Source organism: Petromyzon marinus, chromosome 1, assembly GCF_048934315.1.
Source record: "Petromyzon marinus isolate PM22_M1 ecotype Great Lakes invasive population chromosome 1, UKy_Petmar_22M1.pri1.0, whole genome shotgun sequence".
NCBI lineage: Eukaryota > Metazoa > Chordata > Hyperoartia > Petromyzontiformes > Petromyzontidae > Petromyzon > Petromyzon marinus.
The window spans coordinates 29,011,725-29,031,021 of record NC_133667.1 but is presented as its reverse complement, the minus strand read 5'-3'; the positions used below and the strand labels follow the sequence as shown (position 1 = coordinate 29,031,021).

General features: G+C 41.2%; 1 protein-coding gene across 1 annotated transcript in view; it reads right to left on the bottom strand.

Annotated features, from left to right (window-relative positions):
- Window positions 1–373: 373 nt before the first annotated feature.
- Window positions 374–19,297, bottom strand: part of LOC116939503 (insulin-like growth factor 1 receptor) — a 120,771-nt gene continuing 101,847 nt past the window's right edge. The window contains exons 14-21 of the mRNA XM_032947952.2: window positions 16,255–16,354; window positions 9,479–9,549; window positions 8,788–9,017; window positions 8,201–8,311; window positions 7,342–7,501; window positions 6,842–6,971; window positions 6,266–6,400; window positions 374–5,854 (exon numbers count right to left, since the gene is read on the bottom strand). Of these exons, the coding sequence (XP_032803843.2) occupies window positions 5,080–5,854; window positions 6,266–6,400; window positions 6,842–6,971; window positions 7,342–7,501; window positions 8,201–8,311; window positions 8,788–9,017; window positions 9,479–9,549; window positions 16,255–16,354 (1,712 nt within the window). The 3' untranslated portion in view covers window positions 374–5,079. The remainder of the gene's footprint in view (window positions 5,855–6,265; window positions 6,401–6,841; window positions 6,972–7,341; window positions 7,502–8,200; window positions 8,312–8,787; window positions 9,018–9,478; window positions 9,550–16,254; window positions 16,355–19,297) is intronic.

Genomic DNA, 19,297 nt, shown 5'->3' with positions numbered 1-19,297 from the left:
GACATTTATTTCTTGAGGCAGGAGGGGGCGGTTATTTTAAAAAATCTGTTGGATCAACTTTTTACCCCCACATCTGGGGGGGGGGGGGGGGGGGGTTCACTTTCGATAACTTTTTGATTCAGAACTTCTGAAGGGCTCTTATAATTTAGTTGACGGACAAATGGAACGCCGAGATTTTTTTTTACAGGTGCACATTCGAAAACCACACTCCTCTTGAATGCACTCGATTCCAAAGCGCTGTAATGTCATACGTGTAACCAAGTGACGTATGCACGTTATGTAGGTTAAACAGAACCTTTGAACACTTGTAAGCCGAGTGTTCTCAGGCAACAAACATCCATGGGAAAAGAGCCTTTCGCAGAGAAAACAGCAGTTCATTTACATTGAAAATTTATTATGGACTGCTTATATGAAACGTCTTCCTACAAGAAAATAAAGGGCAAACCTTTTCAAAATGAGAGAACACCAATTTGTAAATAAAAACGCTCACTTAATACGTCCTCACGTTCGAATTACTCACCAGGATCACGAGTCACTCGTATGTCAAAACACAATGAAAAGTATGCAAGTGCTTTTTTTTTTTTCAATGGGGCGAAACATAACCATGTGTACAGTGTTTATACGGTATACGTGAACACCAAAGGGGGAGATAGCTTTTCTATATTGTCCAATAACATTCAAACACTACAGCGATTACACCATTATACTGGAAATGCAAAGCAAGGTACAAGTGTCATGTAAAAAAAAAATAGCCAAAGTACAACTACAATTATAGTGATTACCAGAAATGTTTTTTTTTTACCCCCTCTGCGGCAGTCACTTTTGAACAATACATGTATCGGTAAGCATTTTGTCCTGTACATGAAGCTGCCCTAAGTGTAGATGAACCAGACGATGCCGGTCCAACGGAATAAACGGAACGTAGGGAGCCCCCTGCCCTCTCTTATTTCAGCCTGAAAGCGCACGTCCATTCACAGATATTCTTTGCAAATGACGACTGTTTTCGCAGTGAGTCGAGTATGCATATTTTGGAAGGTTTTTTTTTTCTTCCCCACACCAAGTAAAAAAAAAGACGGAAGTCAAATATGCACAATTGTATTAAAAAAACCTATTGTTGTGTGGTACAAAATAAATAAATTAGGCCCTTTTATATATATTTTTTTTATCGGAAGCAGGAGTTGGCAACCTGCACTGGGCAGAGGCTTTCCTGCATCAGGTGTGGTCACCATTTTTTTGTTTTCTGTTAAGAGGTAAAAAAAAACTTACACTAAAACAGCAGATTTGTGTGTGTCGGGGAGCAAGCATCGGCGCTCTGGCTTCCAGACGGTGTCTGGGATGGATGCTCATCATCTTGACAGAGGTAGACGTCTACGCATTTGCACTTTCGTGTGCGTCAATGCGAATGGGGGCAGCCCCCCCCCCCCCCCCCCATGGTGTGCTGCACAGATACTGTAAAGTCCAGGGTGGACGGGGTGAGAGTGTCCGGAGGTATATGAATGCTGGGTCTTGTTTGCCGGAAAGCACAAAACTGCTTTGCTCGCTGTCCAAGAGATTACGGCCGGGCGTAAGGTGGAGCCGGGTGTAGGTGGAGCCGGGTGTGGGTGGAGCCGGGTGTAGGTGGAGCCGGGTGTAGGTGGAGCCGGGTGTAGGTGGAGCCGGGTGTAGGTGGAGCCGGGTGTAGGTGGGGCCGGGTGTAGGTGGAGCCGGGTGTAGGTGGAGCCGGGTGTGGGTGGAGCCGGGTGTAGGTGGAGCCGGGTGTAGGTGGAGCCGGGTGTAGGTGGAGCCGGGTGTAGGTGGAGCCGGGTGTAGGTGGTGCCGGGTGTGGGTGGAGCCGGGTGTAGGTGGAGCCGGGTGTAGGTGGAGCCGGGTGTAGGTGCATATTTTTGAGTTTTAGTTTTGATGCCCCCGCCGCCACCCCTCCGATGAGCACGTTTGGCTACGTACGGTGGTGCGCAACAAGTTCAGCGCATACATGAACACAAAACAGGCGCGTGTGTGTGTGTTACAAACCACTGAAGCTGTAGGCACGCGCACGCGCGTGCATGCGTGCGTATATGATGGCACCGAAAATGAATGGAGTGGAAGATTTTGGGTTAACTGTCCAGAAGTGGGGTGGGGGAAACACAAATACCATTGCATAACAAAAGGGCAGAGGGACAAAGGAATCAGATGAGTTGAAATAGACGTGCCATGAAACACAAATGTACCAGCAAAAGCATGTAACTGAATATACAAGTGGGCAAAGATGTTCAATTAGTTTTTTTCCTTAATGTCCTGCAATCATGACTAATGAGGCTGCAATGCATTTCATAGGTTGAAACGTAAGCATTCTAATAAAAAAACTAAACAAATTAACAAGAGCGAAAAAGGAAATTGCCAGACAATTTTAGTTTTTTTTTTGTCAGGGAAAAAAACTTGCTGTACATTATCAAAAGGTATTTATTGAGAAGACGCTAAAGTCCACAGACATTCCTCTTGCCCAGCCCAACAATTAACCACTGAATAAATAACCTAAAAAAAATTAACATGAACTGTAATCGTGTTTCCTTTTTTCAATATTACAAAAAAGGTACAATACAAACTTTGTTTTTTGTTTAAAGCAGGTAAGAAAGCAGGCAAAAAGCTCAAAGCCAGAAAAAATATGTCATCTTAAATATTTAGCAGTGGATTTTCAATATTAATATCTCAAAGAAGAGACCAAGTACAGTATATACAAATGAAAGCACAGGCATTCCCCCCCCCCTAGCTCCCTGGATTTAATGACGTGAAGGTAATAAAAGGGAAAAACATTGGCTGCTTTTTCAAAAAACACGTTTGTGTCTAAACAAAAATCTTGTAGCAGGCAAACACCGGTTTACTCCATTATGACATTTAATTCATGATTAAAGGAATAATAATGATAGAAAAGAACCAATGAGGAAAAAAAAAACTTCAGATATACAGACGGTGATTACCGGTAGAATTTTTCTTCGCTGGTGCGGTTTGGTACTATTAGCTGCAGAGCATGGCTGACCTGAGTGTGTTGGTTTAGAGCAGTCTAAAATAATCTTATCAAAGAAACTAATCTCATTAAGTTATTTCACTGCTACTTTCCAGTAAAAATATTTTCGCTGTACACAACTACGTGTAAAACAGACTAATCGCACACAAAATACATATATGTATATGAACACGTTGCAATAAAAAAACGAAATTTAAACCAGCAGCAAGATAATAGTTTGAGACACGACAGTCGATGATGATACATAACAAGACACAGTTTCTAGAACGTCTAAAAGAAAAAAATACTTTAACTAAATTTCAAAAAGGAACTTGAAAATGCACACAATTAAATATGAAATGAAAATACACTGAATACTTTAAAACGTTTACAGCAATGTCATCTTCAGAAATGCCTACCCTGCTTTTTTTCTTAATTGACTGCCCAAACCAACCTTTGATGATGGAGAGTCTATTACTATCAGAAATCTTAAAGTGTTAAATTATAAAGTGAAAGGGAAATTACCCTACTCAGGATGTCTGCAGTCTAGAAAATAAAACATTTTGATGGCTCCACACACACCATCTTTTCTGAGGAGCATAATGTAACCTTCATATCACTATAAATGTATAAATCTACATCGGTGGGAGTGTTTTTACTAACAATTTACAAATAAAGCACATTCAACCATGACAGAGGGCAGCCCACATGGCACCAAAATACATTTTCCCTTCTCAACCACATCGTTCATGATTTGATTTTCAACTGTCAAATATATTTTTGTGCCCGCAATGGGCAAGTGGGCATCCAACCTCAGACTAAACATCAGCAAACCAGCTGAGAATGAGAACACTGAATTTAACGATCTCTTCCCTCGATCGGATACAATTCCAGGCCCTTGGCAATTAATCTCATAAAAGTACTCTTGCTTCAACTTTGGAAGAACAATTCGAATCTTGAAAATGTTTACGTGCATTTAGTTTCCCATAGAATTTGGAATGAAAGTACGCAAATTTAAACTTCACCACAAATGTGTTGACAAATTCCTACTGGAACAGCTGGGACAGCCCTGTAAAACGCCTTTAATTCAGGATATAACATATGTGACAAGTGTAAACTGATGTACACGGCAAAATGCGACTTGACGTCTCAAGACACTAAACCAAACAAGTAATAAAAAGAAACCCAAAACATCTTTACAGCTATGCTTGTTGGTCAGATTTCATTGCAGTCTATTTTATTGCAAAATAAAATAGCCCTACATAGTCATAAATTTGATCCTTCTCTTAACTGTAAACCCGTCCCTAAAAATAAATAGTATAGGTAAATGCCAGGATATATTGTCTTATGAAAAATGTCAACTCACAGAAGTAACAGATTTTGGTGGCAAAAAAAACAAGTGGAACGCAGAGAACACAAATGTCACATGCATGTTTCATTACAGGAAATACAGTTTGATGCCTTTAACACTAAAAAATACATCAGCTGTAGATACCTTTCTTCATTAACTTCTAATTCTACCATAATTTGATACAAAACTGTATCAGTCCTTTGTAAATAAAACATCCAATGGGGGCAGCCTTGCTTGCTTTATATCACGTTTTCAACTCACAGTAGCTACTATTAATGACGAGAGAGCCAACACTGTAGCCCTTAATTCTGTCCATGTTATGAAAAATGTAGCTGTTACAATAGGTGGTTATGGAAGGATCAATGCCCTTTCCAACAACAAAGTAGCCCAACAAAAATAAGGTACTGCACTTTTGGAATAAACTCTCAGGTTTCTTATTCCTTCTTATTAAGGCTGCACACCATTGTTGTGCCGGGCAACAGCTCCTTGATGGGCCCTGATGTCTTCATCCCAAAACTGCAGACTACGCAGTGGGCTGGTGGCCCATTGAGTATATTGCTGTACAGCTAAAAAAGTTGCATATCACTATTACTTGATGTTGTGGTAACAATAATCCTGGTAAGGAGACAACTCCTGGGATTTTGGTATTGGCAGTTATAAAAACATAGGAGTTTCCCCGCATCCACGATTGCCGCACTTGATAAACTCTTGTTTTTTTTTTGGTGAGAAATAAAAAAAAATGGACAGGCTAACATGCTGTTGACTGAGGGAGTGGCAATGCCCGCCCATCTTTTCTTCCACCATTCATGTGGGCATAAGGAAGCTGTTTGTTGCCCGATGCAGTCGGCGACGGTAGGTTGACCCCGGCTTTTGTGGGCGATAATGACACGGAACCGGAGCCGGTAGGAGAGGATGGCACCGAGCTCTCAGACGATGATTCAGCACACGGAGGCTTCTCTGCTGGGAGGGTGTCTAATCGTGCATATGGCTGATTTCGCTCATCCACCGCTTGAACACCAAGCACAGGGACTGGAGAGGAAGGCTCCCGCATGTCTGGCATGCCCGCAAAGGCCACCTCAACATCTACCATTGGCCCCTTTTTCTCAAAAGATTGCGGCACTTGCTGCTGCTGCTGCTTCTGCTGCTGCTGCTGCTTCTGCAGTAGTTGCCGTCCTCCTTTTTCTGGGGTCCCCCTCATATCCACCGCCAAGTAGGGCGAAGATGAAGAATGGAGTCGACCGCTTGCCCTGCTGACCTCGGAGGGTGAAAGAGACTTGCTCGGTGATGCCCCCTCAAGCTGACAGGATTCTTCATCGAGGGGGTAGCTCTGCATGCTCTGCATGCTCTGCATCTCCATCCCAGGTGGGTCACGATCGTGATCCGGAGGTCTGTTCTCCTCGCTGTGATAGAACGAGAACTCGTGGAAAGATGGATGAAGGTCAGGGGCAAGCCCGTCAAGGATTTCCAGAAACGTTGGTCGCATGCGTGGGTTGTACTGCCAGCACTTGCGAATTAGCTCTTGTCTGTGGATTAAAAGAAAAGGAAAAGTGTTACAAAAAAAAACGAATGACAAAAAAATATTTGTACAAACCCTTAATTTCACCATTATTACTATTATAAAAAGAGTTTTAACACGTAATTTAGACCAATCACATCATTATGTTCCATTTCATCCTCTTGAATGAAATGCAATTTTCTTAAAATACATTTTAACAAGGAGCCATGCTGAAATGGAACATGAAAAAGTAGCTATTGGAGAAATCATGCAAAGTTTACTTGTGTAGTTTAAGGTGTGAAAAGCAATAATAATTATCAGTATAATTTAAAACACAGGCACATATATTTTCAAGTGCACATACGTTAATTCGAAACCAAACGTCTGCATAATTACAACAAATACAAAGAAGAACAAAAAATATTTAATTTAAACTCACAGCCTTTCTGGACAAGCTGGGGGCAATACCAATAGCCCACCGTCCATGACAAACTTGAGGACCTGCTCGTTGGATAAGCCCTGATATGGTTGCTCGGCTTGCGTGGCTATCTCCCACAGAACAACTCCAAAAGACCTGTAAAACAAACCGGCATATTCAATTACAATTGCACACACTTTGAACATTACTGGGCTCATTATTCTAGATAATTAAATCATAATATTCCAAAGAAACCGAGATGGTCACTTTTCAAAAGGAGTCAAGTTTCTATTTAACAAGTCAAGCCACTTTACACGTTAATTTAATCACTGAGAACTGACTTAAAAAAAAAACCTTGATATTAATAAACGACCGAGAGGAGGAGCCATTGAATTATTGTAACCTCGCGGAATCCTGAGGAATGGCTACTACTTGGTGAGACCATCATCCAGCAGTGGATTGATCATGGCTGATGATGGTTAACATCAGAAATGCAGCATCTATGAAGCCAAATTGTAAGTACACCCCATTTTCCTTGCATGAGTTATTGCTGCCAGGATGGTGTTATTCCCATGGGTTACTGCAATCCATACTCACCAAACGTCCGAGTGGGTGGTGAACACACCGTCTTTGAGTGACTCAGGAGACATCCAGCGGACGGGAAGCAGCCCCTTCCCGCCCTTGCGATAGTAATCGGTTTCATAAATGTCCCGTGTCATTCCAAAATCTGCAGAAACACAGAACAAGTGTGTGTAACGCTTGATACATCAGTTCTGATATGTAGAGATATAGGGGGGGGGGGGGAAAGGACCCTCTTACCATGAGCGCATCACAAGAGCGTGCATAGAAAATATAAGCGATGACGGAAACGTGGGTAAAATATGCTTCGACTTATATCGTTAGAATAAAACAAAAACTCAGGTCAGATATTACATTGAATCCTTCATGATGGTTATACACAGCTGGTAAACGATGCTACGCCCCTTGAGGCCTTCTAAATGGAAAGTTGCCACGTACACGTTAAACCGTGCCTGGCTCAACATGACATCAATATGTCACGTGTCACACGTGTGTGACTCGGCCTTGGGAAAACGCACCGCCGATTTTGACGGTGAAGTCCTCCGCCACCATACAGTTTCTAGCAGCGAGGTCACGATGCACAAACTTTTTGGCGTTGAGATAAGCCATCCCATCGGCAATTTCGCCCGCCATCTGCAGCATCTCCGGCAGGCTTGATGGGGGCCGTGTTGGCTTTTTCTGTGAAATGGAGAGGGTACATTTTTTTTTAGCTCTTCACCTAGGGCTGAGTAACTGAAAGAGCTAAGACTCATGTCAGAATTTTTGCAACTGCACTGCAAAGACAGTGTTTTAAAGCAACTGGCCAAGCACACAGTAAAACATTGTGATCACAGCGTATGCTTCACGATTTCAGCCATCATCAGTAAATGTATGAAATTAACGGGTATTTTTACTTACACATTTGTGGCAGATAAAAATATGTTATATTGTCAACTAAAAGGCTATACATAGTATTAATATGGATACATTAAAAGTCAAATTATAAAGGACACATGACACATAGTTCTGTGGCTATAAGACTTGCTAAACTCGTGGGGACAACCCGATGGAATACATCATGTTCGAAGCGATGACATTAACATAACTCCAATACTATGGTCTCAGTAAAATCATATACGGTGTTACAGAACAGTCATGGTTTATATATATATTTTTTATTACAGCTATGTTTTAATATTTGTTTTGCTATATTATCCAGTGAATATCAACATGACAAGATAAATACAAGATTGGTAATCATAATTTATTTTATTATTTCTTGCACACAAGAAAAGTGGATACATTTGATTATTTCTCAGCAGTAAAAAACAAAGTGAAAAAAAGAATAAAAAATAGGCTGAGTCCACCTTTAAAGGATAATAAAAATGCAGCCCTCACCTCAGCATCAGGTCGCAGAGACCGGAGATAACTTTTCAGGTCCCCACGTGTCATCAGCTCCATTATCACCAAAATGGGCTGAGCCTGTGAAACAACTCCCAAAAGCCGAACCTATAACCCATGCAAAACGAAAAAAGTGACACACACACACAGATAAAACTTTATATCATACATTCTATACCTTATGCCAAAATTCATACATGTTTTCAAATATGAAAATTGGCTTTAGAATTTCCTCTACACATCTCACCAACAAAGAACGTGAATGGTCTTCACAATGTAGCCTGAGGCTACAAGTCTCACAGAAAGTGTTTTTTCGAGCTTGACCATCTCGGTGTAAAAAAAAAAGACTCCAGTCTGGCAAATCACTACAATTAAAATACTAGTAACGTAAGACTGCCCTCCCCGCGTTTCACGTAACAAATACTTGGCCGCACGCGAGTTGCGTAAAATACAAAACCTGCATTGGCCACAAATGAGCAGACGCTCCGTAAATGTGGAAAACCATCTCATTCCAAATGCTCAGGTTGGCAGACCTTCACGTGGGCAGGGTAGAGTTGCACGACGCAATGAGAATGAATCCTTACCACGTGGTGACAGTTGAAGGACTTCATGACCGAGGCCTCGTTGAGGAACTCGTAACGCTCGCGCATGGTGGCCGTCTCGTTCACCGTCTTGATGGCCACGCGCGTCTCGTCCTCGCCCTTGACGATGCCGCGGGCCAGGCCCTCGTACACCATGCCGAACGTGCCCTGGCCCAACTCCCGCATCATCTTCACCTTGTCCCTCTCCACCTCCCACTCGTCAGCGATGTAAACTGGCCACGGCACAGGGCAGAAGGAAAGAGGGAAGCGATGGCTGTTACATCCTAATGCGTAGGTTTTCATGGTTGAGTCGTATAACGAGCTCAGATGTGTTTCCAGGTTGCGCCGCACGTTCTTCTCCATGATGTCCGGCGTTTCACTCTCATGCGTTGTTATCATAAGGACCTCCAAAATGTGAGGTCTTGTTCTGTATTGGATGTTTTAATATACAATTTTTTTTCATTATACATATAGATGGTTAGTTATTAAACATCACAACTACAATGACATTTAGAATCCACGATATTGACCATGTTGTGTCAATGGTTTATTAATAAGAGGCCAGTGCCAGATGAACTGTTAAAGCAATACCAAAATAGAAATTTCAAACATTATCTTTGACTTATTTTATCATTGTTCTTAAAATACACTTGGAGTATATGTCAAGATGAACAGAGGCAAAAAAAACTCTCACCATCAGCTGTGCTGAAATACTCAGGGTTGACCGATGCATACAAAACTCCATTGGGTACTGCTGCCTCATTTCTGTTCAAACACAGAATGCATACACACAAAGCAATAAATACGAACTCAAACGGGGCAATCATTAGGTATAAACTAAACTTTAAACTATATTTATTTGAGCAGCTAAAGCCCACTGAGCTCTATAGCTTTTTTTTCAAAACCGACCGGGCCACAAATGAGAGCTCAACGAAGTGGCCTATCATGCTGAAATTTACAGCAGGCAAAAACTATAAACGAATGTTTCTAAATGTGTAGGGAAAAACTGGAAGACCGGGAGAAAAATCCACGCAACCACAGGGAGATCATGCAAACTTCACAGTACACCAGGCGAGGTAGTTAACATCCCGCCACCGCGGTGCCCCAAAGGTATGAACAGGTTTGGCATTCTGTTCAAGGTATGAACAGGTTTGGCATTCTGTTCAAGGTATGAACAGGTTTGGCATTCTGTTCAAGGTATGAACAGGTTTGGCATTCTGTTCAAGGTATGAACAGGTTTGGCATTCTGTTCAAGGTATGAACAGGTTTGGCATTCTGTTCAAGGTATGAACAGGTTTGGCATTCTGTTCAAGGTATGAACAGGTTTGGCATTCTGTTCAAGGTATGAACAGGTTTGGCATTCTGTTCAAGGTATGAACAGGTTTGGCATTCTGTTCAAGGTATGAACAGGTTTGGCATTCTGTTCAAGGTATGAACAGGTTTGGCATTCTGTTCAAGGTATGAACATGTTTGGCATTCTGTTCAAGGTATGAACATGTTTGGCATTCTGTTCAAGGTATGAACATGTTTGGCATTCTGTTCAAGGTATGAACAGGTTTGGCATTCTGTTCAAGGTATGAACAGGTTTGGCATTCTGTTCAAGGTATGAACAGGTTTGGCATTCTGTTCAAGGTATGAACAGGTTTGGCATTCTGTTCAAGGTATGAACAGGTTTGGCATTCTGTTCAAGGTATGAACAGGTTTGGCATTCTGTTCAAGGTATGAACAGGTTTGGCATTCTGTTCAAGGTATGAACAGGTTTGGCATTCTGTTCAAGGTATGAACAGGTTTGGCATTCTGTTCAAGGTATGAACAGGTTTGGCATTCTGTTCAAGGTATGAACAGGTTTGGCATTCTGTTCAAGGTATGAACATGTTTGGCATTCTGTTCAAGGTATGAACATGTTTGGCATTCTGTTCAAGGTATGAACAGGTTTGGCATTCTGTTCAAGGTATGAACAGGTTTGGCATTCTGTTCAAGGTATGAACAGGTTTGGCATTCTGTTCAAGGTATGAACAGGTTTGGCATTCTGTTCAAGGTATGAACAGGTTTGGCATTCTGTTCAAGGTATGAACAGGTTTGGCATTCTGTTCAAGGTATGAACAGGTTTGGCATTCTGTTCAAGGTATGAACAGGTTTGGCATTCTGTTCAAGGTATGAACAGGTTTGGCATTCTGTTCAAGGTATGAACAGGTTTGGCATTCTGTTCAAGGTATGAACAGGTTTGGCATTCTGTTCAAGGTATGAACAGGTTTGGCATTCTGTTCAAGGTATGAACAGGTTTGGCATTCTGTTCAAGGTATGAACATGTTTGGCATTCTGTTCAAGGTATGAACATGTTTGGCATTCTGTTCAAGGTATGAACATGTTTGGCATTCTGTTCAAGGTATGAACAGGTTTGGCATTCTGTTCAAGGTATGAACAGGTTTGGCATTCTGTTCAAGGTATGAACAGGTTTGGCATTCTGTTCAAGGTATGAACAGGTTTGGCATTCTGTTCAAGGTATGAACAGGTTTGGCATTCTGTTCAAGGTATGAACAGGTTTGGCATTCTGTTCAAGGTATGAACAGGTTTGGCATTCTGTTCAAGGTATGAACAGGTTTGGCATTCTGTTCAAGGTATGAACAGGTTTGGCATTCTGTTCAAGGTATGAACAGGTTTGGCATTCTGTTCAAGGTATGAACAGGTTTGGCATTCTGTTCAAGGTATGAACATGTTTGGCATTCTGTTCAAGGTATGAACATGTTTGGCATTCTGTTCAAGGTATGAACAGGTTTGGCATTCTGTTCAAGGTATGAACAGGTTTGGCATTCTGTTCAAGGTATGAACAGGTTTGGCATTCTGTTCAAGGTATGAACAGGTTTGGCATTCTGTTCAAGGTATGAACAGGTTTGGCATTCTGTTCAAGGTATGAACAGGTTTGGCATTCTGTTCAAGGTATGAACAGGTTTGGCATTCTGTTCAAGGTATGAACAGGTTTGGCATTCTGTTCAAGGTATGAACAGGTTTGGCATTCTGTTCAAGGTATGAACAGGTTTGGCATTCTGTTCAAGGTATGAACAGGTTTGGCATTCTGTTCAAGGTATGAACAGGTTTGGCATTCTGTTCAAGGTATGAACAGGTTTGGCATTCTGTTCAAGGTATGAACAGGTTTGGCATTCTGTTCAAGGTATGAACATGTTTGGCATTCTGTTCAAGGTATGAACATGTTTGGCATTCTGTTCAAGGTATGAACATGTTTGGCATTCTGTTCAAGGTATGAACAGGTTTGGCATTCTGTTCAAGGTATGAACAGGTTTGGCATTCTGTTCAAGGTATGAACAGGTTTGGCATTCTGTTCAAGGTATGAACAGGTTTGGCATTCTGTTCAAGGTATGAACAGGTTTGGCATTCTGTTCAAGGTATGAACAGGTTTGGCATTCTGTTCAAGGTATGAACAGGTTTGGCATTCTGTTCAAGGTATGAACAGGTTTGGCATTCTGTTCAAGGTATGAACAGGTTTGGCATTCTGTTCAAGGTATGAACAGGTTTGGCATTCTGTTCAAGGTATGAACATGTTTGGCATTCTGTTCAAGGTATGAACATGTTTGGCATTCTGTTCAAGGTATGAACAGGTTTGGCATTCTGTTCAAGGTATGAACAGGTTTGGCATTCTGTTCAAGGTATGAACAGGTTTGGCATTCTGTTCAAGGTATGAACAGGTTTGGCATTCTGTTCAAGGTATGAACAGGTTTGGCATTCTGTTCAAGGTATGAACAGGTTTGGCATTCTGTTCAAGGTATGAACAGGTTTGGCATTCTGTTCAAGGTATGAACAGGTTTGGCATTCTGTTCAAGGTATGAACAGGTTTGGCATTCTGTTCAAGGTATGAACATGTTTGGCATTCTGTTCAAGGTATGAACATGTTTGGCATTCTGTTCAAGGTATGAACAGGTTTGGCATTCTGTTCAAGGTATGAACAGGTTTGGCATTCTGTTCAAGGTATGAACAGGTTTGGCATTCTGTTCAAGGTATGAACAGGTTTGGCATTCTGTTCAAGGTATGAACAGGTTTGGCATTCTGTTCAAGGTATGAACAGGTTTGGCATTCTGTTCAAGGTATGAACAGGTTTGGCATTCTGTTCAAGGTATGAACAGGTTTGGCATTCTGTTCAAGGTATGAACAGGTTTGGCATTCTGTTCAAGGTATGAACAGGTTTGGCATTCTGTTCAAGGTATGAACAGGTTTGGCATTCTGTTCAAGGTATGAACATGTTTGGCATTCTGTTCAAGGTATGAACATGTTTGGCATTCTGTTCAAGGTATGAACAGGTTTGGCATTCTGTTCAAGGTATGAACAGGTTTGGCATTCTGTTCAAGGTATGAACAGGTTTGGCATTCTGTTCAAGGTATGAACAGGTTTGGCATTCTGTTCAAGGTATGAACAGGTTTGGCATTCTGTTCAAGGTATGAACAGGTTTGGCATTCTGTTCAAGGTATGAACAGGTTTGGCATTCTGTTCAAGGTATGAACAGGTTTGGCATTCTGTTCAAGGTATGAACAGGTTTGGCATTCTGTTCAAGGTATGAACAGGTTTGGCATTCTGTTCAAGGTATGAACAGGTTTGGCATTCTGTTCAAGGTATGAACAGGTTTGGCATTCTGTTCAAGGTATGAACAGGTTTGGCATTCTGTTCAAGGTATTAACAGGTTTGGCATTCTGTTCAAGGTATTAACAGGTTTGGCATTCTGTTCAAGGTATTAACAGGTTTGGCATTCTGTTCAAGGTATTAACAGGTTTGGCATTCTGTTCAAGGTATGAACAGGTTTGGCATTCTGTTCAAGGTATGAACAGGTTTGGCATTCTGTTCAAGGTATGAACAGGTTTGGCATTCTGTTCAAGGTATGAACAGGTTTGGCATTCTGTTCAAGGTATGAACAGGTTTGGCATTCTGTTCAAGGTATGAACAGGTTTGGCATTCTGTTCAAGGTATGAACAGGTTTGGCATTCTGTTCAAGGTATGAACAGGTTTGGCATTCTGTTCAAGGTATGAACAGGTTTGGCATTCTGTTCAAGGTATGAACAGGTTTGGCATTCTGTTCAAGGTATGAACATGTTTGGCATTCTGTTCAAGGTATGAACATGTTTGGCATTCTGTTCAAGGTATGAACATGTTTGGCATTCTGTTCAAGGTATGAACAGGTTTGGCATTCTGTTCAAGGTATGAACAGGTTTGGCATTCTGTTCAAGGTATGAACAGGTTTGGCATTCTGTTCAAGGTATGAACAGGTTTGGCATTCTGTTCAAGGTATGAACAGGTTTGGCATTCTGTTCAAGGTATGAACAGGTTTGGCATTCTGTTCAAGGTATGAACAGGTTTGGCATTCTGTTCAAGGTATGAACAGGTTTGGCATTCTGTTCAAGGTATGAACAGGTTTGGCATTCTGTTCAAGGTATGAACAGGTTTGGCATTCTGTTCAAGGTATGAACAGGTTTGGCATTCTGTTCAAGGTATGAACAGGTTTGGCATTCTGTTCAAGGTATGAACAGGTTTGGCATTCTGTTCAAGGTATGAACAGGTTTGGCATTCTGTTCAAGGTATGAACAGGTTTGGCATTCTGTTCAAGGTATGAACAGGTTTGGCATTCTGTTCAAGGTATGAACAGGTTTGGCATTCTGTTCAAGGTATGAATAGGTTTGGCATTCTGTTCAAGGTATGAACAGGTTTGGCATTCTGTTCAAGGTATGAACAGGTTTGGCATTCTGTTCAAGGTATGAACAGGTTTGGCATTCTGTTCAAGGTATGAACAGGTTTGGCATTCTGTTCAAGGTATGAACAGGTTTGGCATTCTGTTCAAGGTATGAACAGGTTTGGCATTCTGTTCAAGGTATGAACAGGTTTGGCATTCTGTTCAAGGTATGAACAGGTTTGGCATTCTGTTCAAGGTATGAACAGGTTTGGCATTCTGTTCAAGGTATGAACAGGTTTGGCATTCTGTTCAAGGTATGAACAGGTTTGGCATTCTGTTCAAGGTATGAACAGGTTTGGCATTCTGTTCAAGGTATGAACAGGTTTGGCATTCTGTTCAAGGTATGAACAGGTTTGGCATTCTGTTCAAGGTATGAACAGGTTTGGCATTCTGTTCAAGGTATGAACAGGTTTGGCATTCTGTTCAAGGTATGAACAGGTTTGGCATTCTGTTCAAGGTATGAACAGGTTTGGCATTCTGTTCAAGGTATGAACAGGTTTGGCATTCTGTTCAAGGTATGAACAGGTTTGGCATTCTGTTCAAGGTATGAACAGGTTTGGCATTCTGTTCAAGGTATGAACAGGTTTGGCATTCTGTTCAAGGTATGAACACGTTTGGCATTCTGTTCAAGGTATGAACAGGTTTGGCATTCTGTTCAAGGTATGAACAGGTTTGGCATTCTGTTCAAGGTATGAACAGGTTTGGCATTCTGTTCAAGGTATGAACAGGTTTGGCATTCTGTTCAAGGTATGAACAGGTTTGGCATTCTGTTCAAGGTATGAACAGGTTTGGCATTCTGTTCAAGGTATGAACAGGTTTGGCATTCTGTTCAAGGTATGAACAGGTTTGGCATTCTGTTCAAGGTATGAACAGGTTTGGCATTCTGTTCAAGGTATGAACAGGTTTGGCATTCTGTTCAAGGTATGAACAGGTTTGGCATTCTGTTCAAGGTATTAACAGGTTTGGCATTCTGTTCAAGGTATGAACAGGTTTGGCATTCTGTTCAAGGTATGAACAGGTTTGGCATTCTGTTCAAGGTATGAACAGGTTTGGCATTCTGTTCAAGGTATGAACAGGTTTGGCATTCTGTTCAAGGTATGAACAGGTTTGGCATTCTGTTCAAGGTATGAACAGGTTTGGCATTCTGTTCAAGGTATGAACAGGTTTGGCATTCTGTTCAAGGTATGAACAGGTTTGGCATTCTGTTCAAGGTATGAACAGGTTTGGCATTCTGTTCAAGGTATGAACAGGTTTGGCATTCTGTTCAAGGTATGAACAGGATGCCATCTGAATTTCACCCCAAAAAGCAATACGAATACGTTTAAAAAAATGTCTGAATGCGGTCAAAACGTGTAACATCATGTATAAGTGAATTAAATGCATAGATAGGTTAAAGGAAAGAGAGAGGAGAATGCCTGCAAACATTATATTTCTTTAATCCTCTTATAATATAAAAAGAGAGTGCCAATTACAATTTGAATCACAACTGTTGAAAGTTTAAAATGTTAAAACCGCAGTGTACTTGGCATATACACTGTGAAAGCAATGAGGCAGAATTTTGCTATTTGAGCGATAACGTATATGCACATGAACTCTGGAAACTTGTAATGCAAAGTTGCAGCACAATCCTCCGACAATAGCCCAATTGCTCATGGTAAACATTGGGGGCCACTAATGTGTCCACGAGTGCAACTGATGGGATTTAGACTGCCATCTCTGGGAAGACAATAACGCATCTTTACCTTTTCTTCATGAAGAAGAACCCAATCATAGCGACACCGAGGATGATGAAAACCACAGCAATGGTCACCGGAACGGCCAACATCAGTGGATCCTTTTTGGCTGTAAATACACGCGAGTAGTGAAATAATGTTTACATTCCACAAATACGCAAGTTAAAAAGGGGCACTCAACATCCCACATTTCCCTACAAACATGCACAAAAGTAAAACAAATCCCCGTTGAGCCTGTTGGGGCAAGTGCTGTTAGCAACCACCTATGAAATCCGGCACGGCACATGAGAGAGTTGGTAGCCAGCACCACGCCCGGCCGCCTTTGTCTTCCCAGCGGTGATGTTTACACATCGCACCAGGTACTTATTTGGATGCCGAGTCAACCTCGGTGAGGCCCAGGAACGGTTCAGAAAATCGTCACTGGTGTTGCTGTGAGCGGGGAATTAAACTTGGGTTGCCGGTATGCAGAGCAGCGCGCGCTAATCACTGGGCCCAGGCTCCCCATAACAAACAACATGCACACACATTCACAATTTGCTATGTTGTGCAGCACAGTCAGTCAACAGTCACCAAATGGAATGCGCAAATTAAAAATAAAATGGGACATTCTCCGTAACCATGTTGCAGTTGCCCAAACTTGGCCAGTAAATGGCCTCCCATGGAGGTGGAGCTATTTCAAAATGGGCTCTCTTGACACAAAGATGTGATTATGCTGCTGCTACTGCAGCAGCCACGATTAGATGGGTGGAATGCAAAGTTACATCACTATTAAAATTAATCACCTAGCTAATAACACTATTGTCTAATGAAAACTCCACAATTAATCTTATAACCCAAGACAAACTTCTTTGTGTCAAATTATACCACGTTACCATGCTAAAGCTTAAAACAAATTTGGCACTTGGTGTATACCAGTGTCAGTGGATCACGTTAATGTATACAACTATTTCTAGAATGGGACAATGAGGCAGAATGACAACTGAAATCGAGCCAAAACGAGTCTCAAATTATCCTGTCGACACAACCCAAAACTGGGTCACTTTCATAATTTTTTAAAGTTAGATGGCCAAAAATGTTGACTGAATTTCAGTCATCTATTTTCGCAACCACAGAATGTATGGACATTTTCCAAACTATATCCTTCTGTTGGGAATTACGTTAATTATACCAGTAAGCTATGACCAATGACAAATAGTGGCATGTGTTTGATTATTCCATTGCTCAGGGAAGCAGTGAACATTGGCAATTGCTTAACTCAAAATGTAATAAATGACTGCATTTTTTACACGAATAAAGACCGGCCAAATATTACTTGGAAGTTAGATGATAATGCACATTTTCACCAGGATATCATCCCATTCCAGCTCTGAGATGTCGAAATGAAAGCGAGTCCGCCGTCAAGGCTTTGCGTTGAGACCACTGGTCATGTCTTATAGGTGCATTATCAATAAGTGCACTACCCACGATAAAGATGTAAATTCAAAGGCCCCATCTGCTTCCCCGTGGCCGTAAATGATCCCATAATACGATTAAGAAAAGTAAACTTTCGAGTTCCGCTGCCAAAACAATTTGCCTGCAGCATCCAAATTCCCACGGGAGAATTGTACAAGGTCTCCTTGTGAGCAGTGCTTAACACAGCTACCCTAGATAATGCTAATGAGGAGATAGACTGAGCACACTGCTTTGTGAAGTATTAAGGAATGCATCCAACAAAATCGCAACAGCAGACCTACGTGTGAAAACAAATCTTTTGGAATATTTGTTAAACGGTTTGGTAAAAAAATGGCAGCTAGATTGAGGAAAATGCTTTTTTTTTAACTTGAATACAGATACACAGTTACATACTGTATGCCAATAGGACGAACACAAAAACAGTGCTGTGATTTTGTGGCCACAACAGCACACACAATCGGTTCAGCACGTGCCTCCCTCTAGTTGGAACTAGAATCTAACCACCGCATGGCCAAAAAGCCTCAAGGCAATGGGTTCATCAAAAGCATATGTTCTCCACCTAAAGTCGAGATGCTAATCCCTAAAAAAAAAGGACGGGAGGGGATATTTTAATGTCTGCTCCCTTATTAATCAAGAGCCAAGCTATTTTGTTACAGTGGTACTATGAGCAGCAATGCAATAATTATATATTTGTATAAGTATTGTACTGGAAATTATTATGTTTTTGTACCGTTTGTTGTTGTAACATTCTTACCCGCCCTTACTGGACATCTGTGAAAGAGCTTCAGAGATCGGATTCCTCCAGTATAAATAAATATTCTGATTCTGATATTTCTTGATAAGATTCTAAATGTTTTGATTTAAAGCTTTCGTGACTGCAGAGATTCATATTCTTGGTTCTTTGGGGAGGGTTTCCACGTAACTTTGAGATCCTTCAACAATCTCCGGGATAAGAAGGCTCAGCTGATCGAGTCTCTCACTTTTCTCCGTGGTGCTAACGTTAAAAAAACCGCCACTCTTTTTCACATTTACTTGCTGTGGTTTTCACACCTGATGATGATTGCTTGTGTTGCAGTCGAAACGTCGTGAGAATTTTATTGTTTATGTTTTTATTATTTTATTGTTTCCCTTCTACGTGAAAGAACCAAGATAAGATTCTAAATGGTTACAAGTTTTAATTGATTAATTTGAAAAAAACTCTCTAATCTGACCGTAATCCCTGTTTACTGCACAGAATAATAACACAAACAAAATGTTTTTTGCAAATAATGCTAATAGCTTCCCATGTCCAAAGAACAAAAGAGTTCAATCAAATACAACCAACAGGCCAAAAACAAGTATTTCCTACACTATAACCCATGCCCCTCATACAAACTTATTTTGCATTGCCTTGGAGAATTATGGGTAAAAGCAAATACAAGCATATCTCTACTCTGTGTCTCTACATATAAATAAATATATGTTATAGTCCATCAACCTATTGGCTTTCCTATCCAATATTATGAAGCAGCATTTATTTAAGAAGCCCGCATGTGCCGACCGAGCTCCAAAAGGTCAAAACTGGCCCAGCATCTGAATAATTAAACAAATGCTGCTTGAA